The sequence below is a fragment of the Aulostomus chinensis genome, chromosome 19 (assembly GCF_037954235.1).
Source record: "Aulostomus chinensis isolate RoL2024-O1b breed Wild chromosome 19, RoL_Achi_v1.0, whole genome shotgun sequence".
NCBI classification, from domain to species: Eukaryota; Metazoa; Chordata; class Actinopteri; order Syngnathiformes; family Aulostomidae; genus Aulostomus; species Aulostomus chinensis.
In genome coordinates, this window is record NC_141338.1 from 18,103,028 (window position 1) to 18,120,133 (window position 17,106).

Sequence of the window (17,106 nt, forward strand, 5' to 3'; positions counted from 1 at the left end):
GTTTGTACGAAGCGTGAGGCGAAATCAATGAGACCACGGCGATTCCTGATAGTGTCCCTTTATTCAGAGTTGTAGATATTTCACATGTGACGCGTCAGCATAAAACCATATTGGCGAACAGGACAATGGAACGATGAGAAGCTGAAATCAGGAAAAACAGGGTTTATAAAGTACAGACACACGGATCAACACAAGGTCTCGCATGTCCGCTTCCTCTTTGGGATCAGAACAGTCAGATGTTCATATTCATATTTGCTCCATCTTTTTCATTGTTTAAAAAAAAAAAGTAGCAGCTTTTTTTTTTTTCTAAAATGATAACAAAGTGTTCTTGAAAAACATCTCATTAATACGCGTTAAAATGGTTCAGTCACTTACTAACCTCAGCAAATACGACTGGAAGTCACTTTCATTTGTTCCTCAGCTTACTGGTAACTTGTCATTGAATTTCTTGACAACAATGATAATCTTTTTTTTTTGAAATCCCTAAGCTAAACATTTGAATGCTACACATAAATGCTTCCTGCTCGGTGCAGGTGTGTTAGCACGCTACTGCCTCTGTAACAGACAAAATGGGTTTGTGTTGGTTTTTTGTTGTTTTTTTGTTTTTTTAAATGAAATGCAAAAGTATTCATGCAAAACCAAAACTTGGCAGGTTAAACAAATCGAAATGAACATAAAAGCTAAATAGTAAAATCCTTCTCCACAGTAGCAGCAGCTTAAATATCCTCAAGTAGCCCAACCTCCCCTGAACCACCAGTGAACTACACAGCGCTGTGGTTAGACACATGTATATGTGTGTGTATGTATACTGTATATTTATGTATATAAACATGCAGGAGCACTACTAAAGCAGACACGCTAGATAGTGTAACAGCTGATGCTCACATCACATTTAGCAAGGCTCTTGTCCTTTATACACTTCGACCATAAAAAAAAAACGAGTGGTAGACACAAAGATGCTCAACCCTTTGGCGTGTTCTCCACCCCGAGAGTGGACGTGAGGAAATATTCCCTCTATCTGAGGTTCTAGATTTGGAAATGCATAGAAATGTTGTTGGACTGTAAAATGAATCCATGGCAGTCAGTTAAGGCTTTGGGCTGATAGATTTGCTGTAAGTTCTAACAGTCGCTGCTTCTCCCACGCAGAGACTCCAGACATCCTGGTGGCAAGAGTCCTGCAAACCAACACTCAGCGTGGCTCAGCGTGGCCACCGCACCGAGCCAGTTCACTTTGATCTACTTCAGTGTTTCTGTGTGTGGGCCACCCTTCTGTTACTACCTACACTGTGTCGGAATAGAAAGAATACTGGAAACGTACATAATTCAGTGAAGGAAACGTATGTGTAGTTCCTTTTCAACTCCAGGAACTTGTCACAGCGACTAAGTAGAACCGCTCTGGTTTTGACCCAAGGAACCAGGGTCTAAACGCTCTGGGGACGTTATTTTACTCCCCAAAAAGGCCAACCTCAGGAGGTAGTACTTCCTGAAGTGCCACACGAAGGGGAGGTGCATCTTCTTTCACTGAAGGGTTCTGAGTGGTTCAGTACTCCGTGCATTGTATTTCAACAGCATGTTCAGACTGTCACAGGCGATATGCAGCGGCAGTCTGAACGGGTGGAGCTGTTTTTCTACGTCTGTGGCATAACTTGGCTCACCTTCAGGAGTTTTTGACCACAGACAAACCACAGATCGTAATGGGCTGAAGGAACCGCAATAAAATAGTTCCTGGGAATAAAGCTTCCTGGATGAAAAGGGTTTGTTTGTTTGTGTGTGTGTGTGTGTGTGTATGCGCGCACGCGTACGTCCTGGTCTGAACCAAACCTGGACAGCACCAACACGGTCACATCCTCCTCCTGCTACGTCACTGCAGCTTCTGTGACTCTCCCGATGTAAACAATACGGCCACGTTTCATACACACGTACACGTTGGACGTACTCGTAGCTAACAAAGGGTCGAAGGAGGAGGTTTGAAGCTGCCTGTCGGAGCAGAGACGGTCAAGCACACAGGAAACGTGCAGCAGCACAGCTAGCATGGAGCTATTCAGGTCACAACTGTGACAGATGATAGTAAAATAACTGAGGGTAGAAAATGAATGCAGTACTGGAATATTGCCAGCAGTGCAACAACATGGAAGGATAGTACGTTTATAGTCGAGTAGCACGTGTGTGTGTGTGTGTGTGTGTTTTGTGAGATAAGGCCACATAACCAGCAGGCACTTTTCTGTGAGATGCTGAGACCCTCAGGTGAGGGGGGCCGGTAGCAGGGCTACACGTCTGAAGCATCCAAGAATCGCTGAGAAGTCAAAAGGTTGATCAGCATCAATTTTTCAAAGACACAAACACAAGAACGACCAGTCTGAACAGGCAGAGAAAACACATGCATGTCACCTGATGTGTGTGTTCTAGTGCGACTAATCTAAGGACAAACTGCTGGATGTGTGTGTCAGTGTGTTAAACGGCCACATGTGGACGCATCCACTTATGTTGTGTTCTTTTTACAATGCATGATTTGAATGAGTGGCCCCTACTGTTGAGCTTAAATAGGTTAAAAGCTTAAATGGTAGTAGTGACGTGTGTGTGTGTGTGTGCGCTCAGTGTTTGATGAAGCTATGCATCATCTCCAGTGGCAGCGGGAAGATGATGGTGGAGTTCTTCTCGGCCGCGATGGTGTTGAGGGTCTGCAGGTAGCGCAGCTGCAGGGCGGAGGGAGACTCTGCGATGACCAGTGAGGCCTCCTTCAGCGCCCGGGATGCGTTCATCTCACCCTCCGCGGCGATCACCTGGGCGAGGAGGAGAACTCTGAGCTGTTGTGTTCATTCATGAGCAGAGGCTGTGTCCTAGGCAGACCTGGTTTCCTCTTCAGGTCTGACTCGACCCACCGGGTGGGGGGGTCCTAAATCTTTACTTTTGTTTTTTTTAAAGGTGGAAGTCCCAGTCGTTACTGAGGATCCACTTCACCCAAATGACGTTTTTTTTCTTTCCACAGCTCATTAAAATGTGTCCAGCACACAAATGTATTTTTCCCTCCTGCATGACTTCTTTGTGACTCCACAATGCAGAAAGGAGCTGCCATGCATATTTAGCTCGAAGCTAACAGTCACCACAACAACCCGTCCACAATGTCCGTTTAAGAACTCCTAAACTCTTCATCCAGTATAATCCACATCCTCCTCCTCCATCTGTATTCTCACTAATCCACAAACACTTTGACTGGAGCTGAAAACAAAGGTGTAACAGGGTTGTAGTTGGTGGCTGAGGAGCACCAGCAGCCTCAGTCCAAACATGCACAAGGCCGGCTCTTTCTCCCCTCAGGAGTCAGATTAGTGATGTGGCACTGAAAAAAACATCTGAGCTCCAAAAGGCAAAACACTTCCTGGGCGTAGCAACACTAACAGACTTAATAAAGGCAACCTACGGAGGGCGGACACCTCACCTTGGCTCTGGCCTCCCGACTGGCCTCCGCCTCAGCCGCCATCGCTCTCTGGAGCTGCAGAGGCAGCTTGACGTCTTTGATCTCCACCCGCTCCACCTTGATCCCCCAGTCGTCGGTGGCATCATCCAGAGTGGACTGGAGGGACAGAAGCACACGTGTTCAACCAGCGTCAGCTGCATCAGAGAAGCAGCTCCTCCCCCTGTGATCAGTGGGTGAAGACGCCGGCGCTGCCAGCTGATTCACAGTCAGGCCGGGGGTGTGTGTGTGTGTCTCTCAGTGGGTCATGACATCAAAACATTTCTCAACTTGATCAGTTGGATCGTCTGCGTTGACTGAACACCAGCACATGCAACTGGCGGCGAAAGTTGATGCTGCTAGTTTGTCGTTCCCGTCCTGCAGCAGCAGCTCTGATGTACGCTGGGGGTCGGAGCGCCGCTGTGCTGAGATTTACATTCCAACATTGTGGTCCCCTCAACTTATCACAATTCAGTGTGAAAACACACACACACACACACACACACACACAGGTGAATGGGCCCATAATTTTGTGGGTGAAGTTTTTACTTTTTTTACAATTTTCTACCCTAATTGTCCTGCTGAGTACTGCACGTTACTCTACACAACAGACATTCTGCTCCAAACCCCTCACTCCCTTCTCTCAACAAACCAACTAACACCTTATCAAAACTGTCCAGCAGGTGGCACTAAGCCAGGCAGCAAGTTTCTCTCCTAGGGGAGGCGATCACGGCTGGAGCAGCATGTTAACCTGCATCAGTGCTGTGGCCATTTTCGTGTCCCTGCCGCTCACCCATCAGCCAGACAGGCAGCCTGAGAGCGTCAGACGGTGACTCTTTACATCTTTCTTTCTGTCCGTCCTGGGAGCGTCAAAGCTCACGTCTTGACAGCGCTGCCATCCAAGCAATCAAGCCACTGCTGCATTTCTGCAGCAGCTCCAGCGTGACCACCAACTCAACCTACCAGAGGATGGCGGCAAAGCACAACGGTAACGCCGGCAGCGCCTCAGTGGGCCACATACAGGAAGGAAGGATTCCAGATGTATATGACGTGATTAATGAGAGTGAGATTAACTGAATGTTTCACATGAATGAACTGCCTACTCATCACGCACAAACCCTCAAACACCCAGCGAGTTTACAGTCCATCAGCACCGACTGGAAGTAACTGCTTAATGGATAAATGAAGGATTGACATCAAAGACGCCAACAGCTGCACGCACACTCAGGTTGTCCAGCAGGTTTTTAGTTCCCAGCTGACGGACTCAACTGCAGTGGGAGTTTAGGATCTCCCACTCTGGTCCCTGCAGACGCTTTGTAATCCGGGATGCACCGTATTGCATTTTTTTTTTCCTGAGCTCTTTATAAATGAGTGCATGCACGTGTATAAACATAAACAAGTAGGTAAAAAAAATGTCTTTTTACGTTTTGTTTGTACAGAAAATAGAAATGTGAATTTAAAAAAAAAAAAAGTTGGATCTTCATCAGATATTTACCAGCGGTTCATGAACACATCTCAGCCTTTCCTCATAACCTGAGGGTCCACTGACATCATGGCCAACAAGTGCGTGACCTGCTTGTTCTTTTGTAGGAAGACGGATCATTTTGCTCTCCGTGGATTGTAAAATTTCTTCAATTTAAAAGGGCATTCACTGATGTTGACCACTTCGGGGGCAGCAGAGGAAACAGGACACACAAGATAACTACCACACCGTATGTGATGTCATGAATCTGAACCTGACAGGAAGAATCTCAGTTGACTCAGGTTCCTGACTGATGACGTCAACTCTTGAGGGTAAGGCTGCGGCCCTACGGCCGTACTTGTACTGACATGGTTTGGCCACCATGTAGAACGGACTCTAGAGGCTGGTGCTGGTCCTGAATCCAGGTCTCCTTGTACATCCATGGTTTATATCAAGTCTCAGACAAACTATCAACGCCCATAGAAGCTATGTAGAGGTCGACACACGCACCGAGTTCAGGAGCAGTCAGAGAAAGTCGCTCAACTCATGTACTCTACCTGCATGCTGTGAGCAATTTCTTCACGGTCAGACAGGATCTCAGCCAGGTTCTTGGTACCCAGAACGTTCCTCAAGGTGGTCTGGGCTAGCAGTCGAGTGGCAGCGTCTGCATTGGTGATGTTGGCCACAGCCAGGGTAGCATTCTGGACCCGGTAGTACACCACGCCATCCACACTCACCGTCACAGAGTCTTTGGTCAAAACCTGAGAGCGGGCAAACGACGGGGGATATCACGGCAGAGGTCGTTTCAGGGGAACAGGAAAGTGATGTAGTGATTTACTACGATGTCCTTTGAATATCTGGGAATTTGTTTAATGTCATGGCAGTTGTGCGTGTCATACCTCTTGTGGTGGGATGTCGAAGGAGATGGTGCGCATGTCCACATTAATAAAGCTGTCTGTGCACGGCAAGATGAAGAACAACCCTGTGGAATTACAAGAACGCAAATAGTTTTAACAAAGACGAAAGCCACTGTAAACACAATAATGAGAAAGCTTCTTCGCAAATGTTTGAAAGCGCCAGGATGAATGAAATTCTGGCAGGAGGCCAAGTCCAGCTCTCTTTATAAGACTGCAGCTGTGCCGACAGCGAGGCAAAGCTGCGGATATTTGCAGCTTTCACGAGCCTGTTTCAAGTCACGGCGATGGAATCAGAACAATACTTGGCATGTGCCTGAGCGAAATAGACGAGCGCTAGGTGCGCGATCGTTTAGCAAACATTAATGCCGCTCCAGTTATCGACTGGTGGGCCGCATTAGTTTTCTGTTAGGAAATTGTGTGTTCAAGTGTTGGGATCACAACCATCTGTTCAGGGGCGGGAAGAGAAGACAACAGTTGTGTCCCGGTGCCTCCGCAGCATTACCAGCAGTTTAAAGTTTACAGGGGTCAACATGTCAACCTACAGACTGCAAACCACCTCGTGATGCAGAGACGAAGGCCACTGATGAGCACAATCCCCCACCCAAAAAAACTAACCACAAAAACACACGCAACATAAATGTCTGTTCACGGGAGAAGAAAGCGCATATGTGGGAGCGTTGTTAAACACTGCTGCTGAGGGCAAGGGACCATTATGGGAACCATAATGCTGGATTCAGCTTGCCACTGGCCCCTCAAGGTTCTCAGGAATGTGAGGTTTGCTGGCAGAGAGCTATTATTACACCATGCTGTCATAAACCAGCTCCCCTGGCACTCTGAGGAGTCGAACATCAGCATTTTAAGAGGACACTTCCTGTTATTTTAGATCCAGTAAAAAAGAAATCAAAGATAAAGAGACGAGTTATGAGATGTATGCAAATGATTCCTCGTGGGAGCCTGCGTTTCTTCTTCCTTTTTAAAAAAAAAAAAACCAAACAAAACCTTGCCTTTCCAAACAGAAGACACTTCCCTGGTAATAGGATGAATGATTTCAGACATGGAACAGACACGACAGCATGAGCAGACGTAACGCTGGAGCTCGCTGGAGCACTTTGAGCAGGGTCATCTTGATCAGGCCTGCATCTGGTTCCATTTTTATAAGGATTTGTCATCCTGCTGACCCCTAGGGACAGGAATGAGTAGGACAGTCCAAACCAGGACTGATTCCTGGTTCCATGAGACTGGTTTTGTTTTGTTTGTTTTTTTAAACAGCTGCATCTGCACACCGAGGTCTGAGCCAAATTTCTTGCGCATGTCACGCCACACAGGTTTGATCTGGCAAGTTATGGTAATTATACGAGCAGATCTTCACATGACATGCTTGCATCACGTTGTCATCATCCTCAGGAGCTGCGAGCGTCTCCCTATACTTGAAGGCAACAGCAATAATGTCACTCTCTCGTCAGCAGCATCAGCTTCACGTTACGTCTCCCTCCTCTCTGGGTCGGCTCCTGATCGTGACGTGCAGATCAGCCCTGATACCATCCTCATCTACATGTAGGCTATACACAGGAAGGCCCCCCCCCCCGCCCTGTTTTCTCAAATATAAAAACCACCTGCTCAACATTTCACTCCACCTGTTGCCTTTTGAATTTCAGTCCGGGCGATGGGGGGAAGCAGAGGGCTGAGCGGTGAGAGCAACCTACTGAAATCGAACCGGTTTCACATTTCTCAACAGCTTCATTGTCTACAGATGTCAGATGTGAAGAAAAAAAAAAAAAAAAAAAAAAGCCGTACTCGTCACCGAACATCAGGCGAGGAGCTACGTTCTCTGTGCTCTTCTCTCTCTGAACAATGGAGGGTAAACTGAACACGCGACTGTTGTCTGGTTACACTTAAGAGCTGCAGTTTAGAGCAAAGTCAAAACGAAACGCTGTTACTGGCGACTGTAATCAGACCTAAAAACTGAAAAAAGACAGAGCTGCAGCAGACACTGTGTGTGTGTGTGTGTGTGTGTGTGTGGCCGCACTAGAGACGCAACACAATGGCTCTCAACTGACCGCACATATCTGCTACTTAGCTCTGCTCTTTCAATCCCATCAAGACTGTACCCTAAGTGAGATTTTATCCATTAATGGTATTTACTGCACTACTCACAGCCCATCCTCCATTTCTTAGAATCTCTATGAAATGACCCACCCACCCACCGAGCAGCTGGAGTTTTGACTGCGATCTGTGCACCGCTCGTTCCCAGTGTGGCTTCCTGGAGGAACAAGTCCCTGAAGAGCTGTACTGTGGTCAACTGGACCGTTTCAGCTTTCTTGAATATGTTTCAGCTCCCATACAAGAGGCTTCTTCAGTTCCCAGTCACTGGTTGGGATTTGCAGGCTTTTTTAACTCTGCATGCATTTGACCTTCTACAGAGTCGCTGAGGTCAACCGATGATCTCTGGCCCCACTGGTATCCCTGCCGGTTTGTTAGGGGGTCACTGACCCAAGTTGAGGGCAGGGGGTCCAAGTGTCAATGTGTGGGGGGTTGCTCAGGACTGTATTGTCGGTGGGTTCCACAACAGCACTCAGGAGAGACCCTGACCTGGGTGACTCGAGAAAAATGTGAACATTCTCACACTAATGAAGAACCGAACCATGATCTGGACTGAGACCACCACTTTTGGACCAAATCTCAGTTGTGTGGTCCAGACTGTGGTTCCAGGAAGGTCTCCCACCAGTCTTTTTAGTTCGGCTCCGCCTGGGAAGTCCGAATCCAGTGGTGCAGATGTGAAATCGCCCCTCAGGAGAGTGGGGGGCCGGTACCAGGTAGGTACAAGGGAGATGGTGGCTGACTAACATGTTGATCAAAATGTTGTCTTGATTCAAATGTTTTTTTTCCAAATATTTCTAAAAGATTCAGTTTTAATGCTATAAAAATAACAGAAAATAAAAATAAAGTCCAAATAATGTTAGAGAGTCTTTAACCCCCCCCCCTATCCTCATGTCACATGACCTCAGGAAACCAGATCAGTGCCAGACATTCGTACAAGATTAGAAATGGAGCTCACACCTTTTCCATTTCTTTCTATTTCCTAGGATATTTTATGATCATCTAGTCCCAGAGACAGAGCCGTCACCGGGGCAGCCAGAGATGTCCGCCACTCTCAGCCTGTGTCAGGAAATCGTGCCACACGGCCGCTCTGTAAGAGAGCCACCAGCTAGGAAACAGTAGCATGACAATGTCCTTCATGAATGCCACTCAACTGATAATGATTGAATCGTCGGAGAGATTACAATTTTCACTTGTCAGTTTGAACCCGCATACAAATGAAGAGCGCACTGGCACACTGTGTCCTCGGTGTTGGGACCCAAAAACATCCGTCTCCTCTGTTCCGCCGTCGCCACTCGCATCAGCGTCCTACGTCCAACATTTGAGGCTTGACGAGCGTTCATTTCCTGATAACATCAAAACAAAAATGTGGGTCCACTTGAGACCATCTGATCAGGCTGTAAATACACCAAGTTGTTGCTGTTACTCGAGTTTGGCTGGTGAGCTACAGGTTTCGGGCCCAGCTGAGCTCCAACAGTGGTTCCTGAGGAACAAAAGGCTGTGGGTGGTTGTTGGCTGAGCAGCCTGACTACGCCCATGAACGCAGAGCAGAACAGTCATGTGACCACCAGACAGCCATGCCCGTTTGTTTACTTGCCCAGGGTCGTGAGGAGGAAGCAGATGAACACCCTTGTAGTGACAGAGGAGTGGCACCCATTCACTGAGTGTAAAGGCCACCATGTCAAATAAGCTGTGTATGGTCTGTTGCTGTTTATAGCCCAACAGTGCCAGACCCCGGCACAAATGTGGAGTCAGGCGAACGTTTGTCAGGACTGAAGGGGGGGCGGGGGGGGCAGATATCTGCTGGACTGAGAATCGAGGTCACTAAAAGCTGCTCTGTTTACCGACCTTGACTGATTCTATTTTCCTACTTGAGAAATACCTACGAAGTTCAGGAAGCTCATCCATGTGTTTCCTCTTTCTTAACTGATGAGTCAAGCGAGCGTACTGGCAGGGCAGGGCAGGCTTGCTCCGACTGTCTCACTCCAGACCAGTGGAGGGGTCTCGTCTGGAATACTGATTTGTAATTTGTCCTCCTGTACTCATACATGTTACAAACTCCTCTTCTTCTCCAGAGCCTTTGTGCTTCCCACTTCCCAGATCCCGGACCGCTGCTGCTGCTGCTGAAGGAGGCTAGTATTCAGGCTAGTATTCTCAGGACTGTACCAACATGAGTATTGCTATTGTGTCCATCCGATCAGTACCAATACTTTCATGCTCATGTAACGCTGTTGACTGCTTCGCTAACTTTTAGATGTTATTACTGGTAGATTGTTCATTATTGTTGCTGCTGCTGTTGTTGTTTGTGTCCTCACTCTGCCGTCCCTCTGTCTTTCTTTGCTCGTCTTTCTCTTTCCGTCTTGTTCACAGTGCCGTCTGCCTGTTTTTCACTCTCTGTCTCTGTCCCTCTCGTCTTTTCTGTCTGTTTCCCTTGTCTGCTAAACCTGTCCATCCATCCATCCATTTTCTACACCACTTATCTGTTAAGGGTTTGGGGGGGGGGGGGGGGGTGGGGGGTGGAGCCTATCCCAGCTGACAGTGGGTGAGAGGCGGGGTTCACCCTGGACGGGTCACCAGTCCATCTCAGGGCCATCAGGAGCAATTAGGGGTTCGGTATCTTGCTCAAGGACACTTGGAAAATGGTCACCGGGGGAAGTGAGGATGGAACCAGGGACCCTTCAGTTGCTTGACGGCCACTCCACCTCTGAGCCACGCCGCCCCTCCTGCTACACCTACTCTACTTTTAAAGGGTCATGATAACTACTCGTGATCTGGCGCTATGCCAATGTAACTGACTTGACTTGTCTAAGGATGAGTCTGGATTTTAAAAGCTATTCATTAATAGAATAGCTATCGATTTATGTGACAAACTTCTTTTGAAAAGGATATGCTGACCAACACCTTGTAGTAATGTACGTTGGTAATGTGAATCAAAGCTCTGATGGCCTCAAGGAGTAACTTTTGTCATTTTTTTGGAAGCAACTTTGAAAACATAACTGGGTTCAGTCTGCGGTTTCCAGACTCAGGGCAGGAATGAGCAGCTGACTTTGACGTTGTTTACTGCAGACATGCACATAAAATCATTTAAAAAAAAAAAAGGTTACAAGACGCTCAACATAGACAGCACTGTGCTGGGTCCAAAAAGTGAAAAAATACCATCCCCAAAACAAACGGCTGTCTTGATTCTGCCTGCCACTCACACAACCCCAGGCAGTTGGCGAGCAGCTCGCGTGCCTGCAAAAAAAAAAAGCATTTCCTTCCACTGCGGATTCTCTGTTTTGTATCGGTCGACTCAATTTAGTCCAAATCTTTGGGAGTCCTGAATCAGAAGGTTAAGTGCTCATACCTGCAATTGTGTGAAGAATGAAGGGGGGAAAAAATCATATATATAAAATAAAGAACAGGATAGTTCCTAACCTGGTCCTTTGGCTCCTCCTCGTAGAATGCGCCCCAGGCGAAAAATAATGGCTCTCTCATACTCCTTCACGATCTGTGTTCCGGGACAAACCACATAAAGAGACTTTGTATCTGCCTTTTCTAGGTCTATGGCATATCAAATAAATGGCTTGCCTACTGGCCTTTTCTATTTCTCTGTCAACATCCTGCAGATATCCTGTAATTCAATGAAAGCACTGAGCAAAGGATCTGCTCCGAGATGAATCTTATGAGGAAAACTGGGAGCAAATGCAGACTACAAGGCCTGTTACATGAGCACGATTAAAAGGAGAGAGTCCCGTGCTACAATTAGCAGAACACTGATCAAGAGAGTTCTAAGAAGGTTAGCGGCGCCAGTCCGCTTTGCTAGCTGCATGCAGTAAATACGTGTGGTGGGAGAACCACCAAGTTGAAGAGCAGCTGACCTTAATGCACATCCATATGGAGAGGGGCAGAGTGAGCAGCATCAGAAGGATGGAGAACCCGACCAACAGCCATCCACAGAGGCCGATGTCAGAGTCTTCCGTCTCCAAGGCTGGAAAACAAAGACAAACACTTCAATCTCTCCCACTTCTAAGCAAAGTCACACAAATATGTAGAAATACATGTTCGCACGTCATGACTTTAGGACCACCGGCACACAACTGCTCCGAAGTCTCACTGTTCAAATTCACGGACCTGCAGTTCATGGTTGCTCAGGTTCAACGCCGCCTCCACGTGAAGCTCACACCCTCTGACCCACTATTTCACACATTCGTTAGGCTCAACACTGCCAGGGGCATCAGTCGCCCTTCCATGCAGCTTTTAATTCAGTGTGAAGTTGATAGCGACATGCAACCGCCTAACAAGCGAGAGCCGTACCTTCCTCATCATGTAACGCGTACCTGCTTGAACCTACAGACAAGTTACAGGTCAAAACACAGATTAACAGCATACAACAACACTGCAATATCAGGTATGAAATTAATAGTAATTACAACCAGTCAGGACTAATTAATGTTTGCCAGCCACATGCTATGATGTCATTAGCTTGGAATAGTGAGCTAAATGTTAGAGTGACATCCTTAAAGCCACTGCCATGGCGCCACTGCCATGGCGCCAGAGCGGTCGGCTTCCTGGACACATTAAATCATTACTTCTGTCAAACAGAAAGGAAAGGCAGCAAGCAACAGTTTTCATCAAGTGCACGAGGTCTGTCGACAAAACACACACCATAAAAATATGCCTTCTTTTGTGTCGTCTTATTAGCTCATAACAAGGCAGGAACCAAAGCCATCCAAAGGCCAGGTTCATTGGCCTGGTTAACAGGTTCAGATGTATTTAAGTTAGCAATGTTCAACCCACTCAAACGCATGGAGGGAAAAAAAATGGTTGTGAATGTCACATGGATGTTGATGGCAAAGGCTGCTCGAGGAGCACAGCAGGCTTCACAAACTCTTACAATAGGAACTCAAATATCTGCACGACGACACATGAAATCCTGAGGCAAACAGGTTAAGGCAGCAGCAAACCACGGCGGCGCCCCTCTGTCAGGCTACATCGGGCACAGGAGCGCCAACACGTGCCAATCAAAGACCGCGAAAAGCCTGCCGGTCTGATTTAAGTCTTCATTTCAGCTGTAAAATGGCAGGGTCAGAATTTGCATCATCAACTCGTCAGTATTGGTTTAGACAGATTTTCTTGGCACAAACAACCAACCAAGCATCTCAGTCCCTCCATCCCCAACGACTAAATGCTTCTCAGAGAAATAAAGCGCCATGAATCAAAGCACGAGGTTGTTCCGACTTCAACGGGGATCGCCATCATTCGCTCCAAAGACGAGGGCGATTGAAGCTCGCCACACCACGAGCCATCTTGCTGAGCTGCTGACGGTTTGTGGAAGTCTAAGTTGCCCTTCTGTTTTGAATGACGGTCATATATTTAAATAACAAGTGCATGATGTTGTATAACTATTGTTTAATGGTCAGTTCTCAATGTAAATGCAGTATTAATATTTAATGATGCAGCAGGTTAGAGGGTTACTTTTGCGATTGAATTTACAGCATTAGTCCTTTGAGAATCTCTTCCATTACCAAAGCAAAATTGGTATTGTAACTAAAATGTCGTATTGTATCGACTTGGGACCTTGTGTATTGAAATCGTATCGTATCAGGAGGTCAGCGGTGATACCCAGCTCTAATTGTTGATGATGGTGGTCCCGGCAACCCCGGACCGGCTTCTCTGTCCGCCATCGCCCAACCCTACGCAGCGCTGCGGTCTGGTTTGTAGAACCTGATCTACATCCGAATGTGCAATGTTGGGCTGATAGCAGCCGTTCTCAGACAGAGCAGTATTGGCGAGGGACGGCTGATGATCTTAATCAGCCAGTACCAATTTCAGGGATTCATCAATTTATCACAGGTGATGTGAATGCTTTTCTTTGGGACCAGCAAAGCAGCTTTGAATAATCTAGAAATCCTGTCCCTGCATGACTTCTCCAGTGCTCCTCAATACCAGCCCCCAAAGCCCCACATCAGCCAGGCAGAAACACAAACCACAATATAATCCACATATAACAGCGGGCCTCACCCTCTAATCATGGCCGCTGGCTTACATCAAATAAATAAGTCAAATTGTTTTTGTAGTAGCTCCTTTCCAGTGTTAAATTCTTTAGATGGTACAATAATTTCAAACCTATTAATTCAGTAACATAATTAGAATATGACGATTAACTTCATCTTTATTTAACAGGGCCAGACAGAGAAGACACAAAACAGGTATCCCTACCACACCTGTTGCTTTTATATGAAAACAAGACACCGAATCAAAAAGAGCAACTGATACCAAGACAGCAGCGACGTTGAATACGACGAAATATCTAAAAAAAACTAAATCAAACCTGGGATGCAGTAGAAAACCAAGTAATCATTTCACAACATCGATAGAAGATACACACGTGAGTGTGGTTACATCAGTTCAGACTTACTCGCTCCCTTAAAAGTGTTGAAATCCTGCACATATTTAAAGACGCAACGTCCAAAAGCTCAGCATGAACACGTTTGTTGTTCGACCGACGTGGATTTCACGTTCTCTTCATGGTGTGCAACCGATTTCAAGTAACCAGGCTGATCTGATTACAGGACCCCGCTGCTTTACCGCCGTGTCGTGTCCAATAAGAATCTCAGCTGCAACCAGTTACCTTCAGGTATCTGCTAACGAAGGGAGCTGAACCCTCCACCGCCGTGCGGTGATAACCTCATGGACCCCGCAGCCGTCCGACACACCTCCGCCAACAGCGCCTCTAACCACGGGAGTTCGATATGTGGTCAATGTCCACTGAATTAGGCGGATGGTCTTACAACTTTTTGAGGTTTACTCTGGCGTATTCAACCCCAACCATAACTTTCGTTAGCGGTCGCTCCGTAACGTCAACGCGGCTAACGTTAGCTTGTTGATCGCGCCTGCTAATTATTGTTAGCGTTAAGTCGGCTAGCTTAAGTTTACCGCTACAACGTCTCACCAGAATCGCGCCGATGCGCCGCAGCTCAAAACGAGCACGGCTTGTTGTCGTTGTTGTTGGAGTTGTGTTAAGTTATAAAGTCCCGTGTGGTCGTGCAGCCAGAAATAGGAGGGGGCGGCAGAAAGCGTTCGTGTTACCTGATTGACGTTCTCGTCTTTTAGCTTCTTTCATTGCAAGTTCGTCGTTGTGTGCATACATGGTTGTCAGCTCGGTAAATATCTAGGCTGCTGGCGGGAACAAACGACCCCCACCTTGGATTAACCAGCACTGACTAAACCCTCTTCACCAAGTGACGCAGCGCCCTGCAGGCAGTAGTTTTCCTGGTTGATGGTAGTGGGCGCGGTGCTCAGGCGCTGCTGCTGCCGCTGCTTTTTCTTCTTCCCTTGGTTTAAAAGGCGGATTCCAACCCTTGTCCCTTTACGATCCATAGCGCCACCTACTGACTCGGATGATACAGCGTGCTGGACGTGACTCGATGGAGTGAGACAAACTGATAATAGTCTTGATTTCGAAACGTGTAAAAAAAACAAAAAAAAGGACAACTATGAAAAAAATGTAACACGATGAAGTCGCAATAGTCAATGATCAAACAGGGAATTCACATGTCGAAAATTGAGTTATCAAATCCTTCCTGTTCATTGATTGTTCACGAATTACAATTTATGCATTAACTTCTTTTTTTTTTGAAATAGTCAAACAAGTTAATGTCCATACCAGGCCACACCAACTCCTAATATTTACTTTTTTTTAAATGCACATATTTACTGATCAATAAATAATTACTCATCAGGGAAAGAAAAAATAATCCTGTCTTGCCTGTTTTTCCTACAGCGCATTGGTTTATATTCGTCACTCTTCTACCACATGCAGCCCTTGCATTAACTGCTTTTCAGGGTGTGGACTGTCTTTTGCGTTTCCTTCTTCTTTTAGCAGCACATGGCAAACCATGTATTATACACACCACCTTCACCCTCTGCTTCGGGTGGTGAACCAGAGAGTGACATCAGACCCTTTAATCCAGTGTGTCTAATCAAACCAAACTACATCCTGATACAGAAAGAGGCCATCTTTTTGAAAAAGTCCCATTTTGGTGCTTGTGCATGAATGGGTGCCCTCTAAAAGATAAACTGAAACAGGAAGATGCATGATGTATAGTCTTGTGATTCAATGGGCTGCTCAGATTAGAAGATGTGCTGGAACCCACGTAAACACAATCCTCACGAGTATGGCTCGTGTTTGGAATGGACAAACCACAGCAGGTTAAGATTTAGTTCCTCTCTGCAGCAACTTTACTCAACAATATTCCTTTCCCTTTTCCTAATGCACCATCTTTTGGAAAAAGAGATCTTCTAATATCTAGTTGGACTCTAGAAGGAAAACAATTATCGATCATTATGAAGTAACGGCCATGTGGGATCCCGTTTTCAATCCTCCGTTGATTCACTACTTCATTTAATTTTTTCCTGTCCTTATTTGAATAATTCCCCAACGCTCTCCCTGCCACACAATGCCATCCATCCATTTTCTTCAGCTTATCCTGTTAAGGGTGGCGGGGGGTGGAGCCTTCAGGTGAGATGTGGGGTTCACCCTGGACAGGTCACCAGTCCATCACAGGACCAACACAAAGAGACAGACAACCATTCACACCCACAGTCACACCTACGGTCAATTTAGAGTATCAATCAGCCTCGTCCCCTCTTGATGTCTTTGGACTGTGGAGGAAGCTGGAGTACCAGAGAGAACCCACGCAGGAACAGGGAGAACATGGAGACTCACACAGAAAGATCCTGTGATGGAGCTGGGACTGGAACCTGGAACCTTCTTGCTGTGCTGACCACTGCACCACCGTGCTCGCCCCTACACAATGCCAATTTTGTCATAAGTCCCTTTTCCATGTTTTCTAAACAGCAAATGCTTTAATCCAGAGTTTCCTCTACATTTCCTGTACCAACTTTTTCTCTCTCCCAGCAGATTTGTGAGGAAAGAACTGCAACTGAAGGCCATTTTGGAGAGAAGTGTATTTGATGGCTTCTGACAGAAATATGCTAACATTTCTGGGTTAATTACATCCAACTGAAATTGAAGAAAAACTTCATTCTTGGGTTATGACAACTGAGCCGAGGCTGTACTCTGGAGTGTGAGATGCAGCTGAGCTCAGTGGTGCGAGGGGCGGATGGCGTTTTAGCATACATGAAAAAGTTGAGATATTTTTCCATATGTGGGTTGCTTGTGCCAACTGTTGTGTCTA

At 46.6% G+C, this 17,106-nt stretch overlaps 1 protein-coding gene across 2 annotated transcripts; it reads right to left on the bottom strand.

Annotated features, from left to right (window-relative positions):
- Positions 1-26: 26 nt before the first annotated feature.
- Positions 27-15,244, bottom strand: stom (stomatin). Of its 2 annotated transcripts, none has more exons than XM_086188572.1 (7): positions 14,996-15,244; positions 11,785-11,894; positions 11,342-11,414; positions 5,810-5,892; positions 5,468-5,671; positions 3,434-3,568; positions 27-2,780 (listed from the first exon to the last, which is right to left on the bottom strand). In XM_086188572.1, the coding sequence occupies exons 1-7, from the start codon at positions 15,054-15,056 to the stop codon at positions 2,592-2,594; spliced, it is 855 nt and encodes a 284-aa protein (XP_086044698.1). In that variant the 5' UTR covers positions 15,057-15,244; the 3' UTR covers positions 27-2,591. The 2 variants fall into 2 exon arrangements, with proteins under 2 accessions (XP_086044698.1, XP_086044699.1); XM_086188573.1 differs by lacking the exon at positions 14,996-15,244 and adding an exon at positions 14,325-14,421.
- Positions 15,245-17,106: the final 1,862 nt, after the last annotated feature.

Bases quoted from the DNA above. Each gene is read 5' to 3' on its own strand.
- stom (XM_086188572.1), bottom strand. From the start codon at position 15,056: ATGTATGCACACAACGACGAACTTGCAATGAAAGAAGCTAAAAGACGA. The intron at 5,672-5,809 runs GTATGACACGCA...GCCCGCTCTCAG, and splicing joins TCGACATCCCACCACAAGAG to GTTTTGACCAAAGACTCTGT. The intron at 3,569-5,467 runs GTAGAGTACATG...CTGTCCCTCCAG, and splicing joins AAATTGCTCACAGCATGCAG to TCCACTCTGGATGATGCCAC.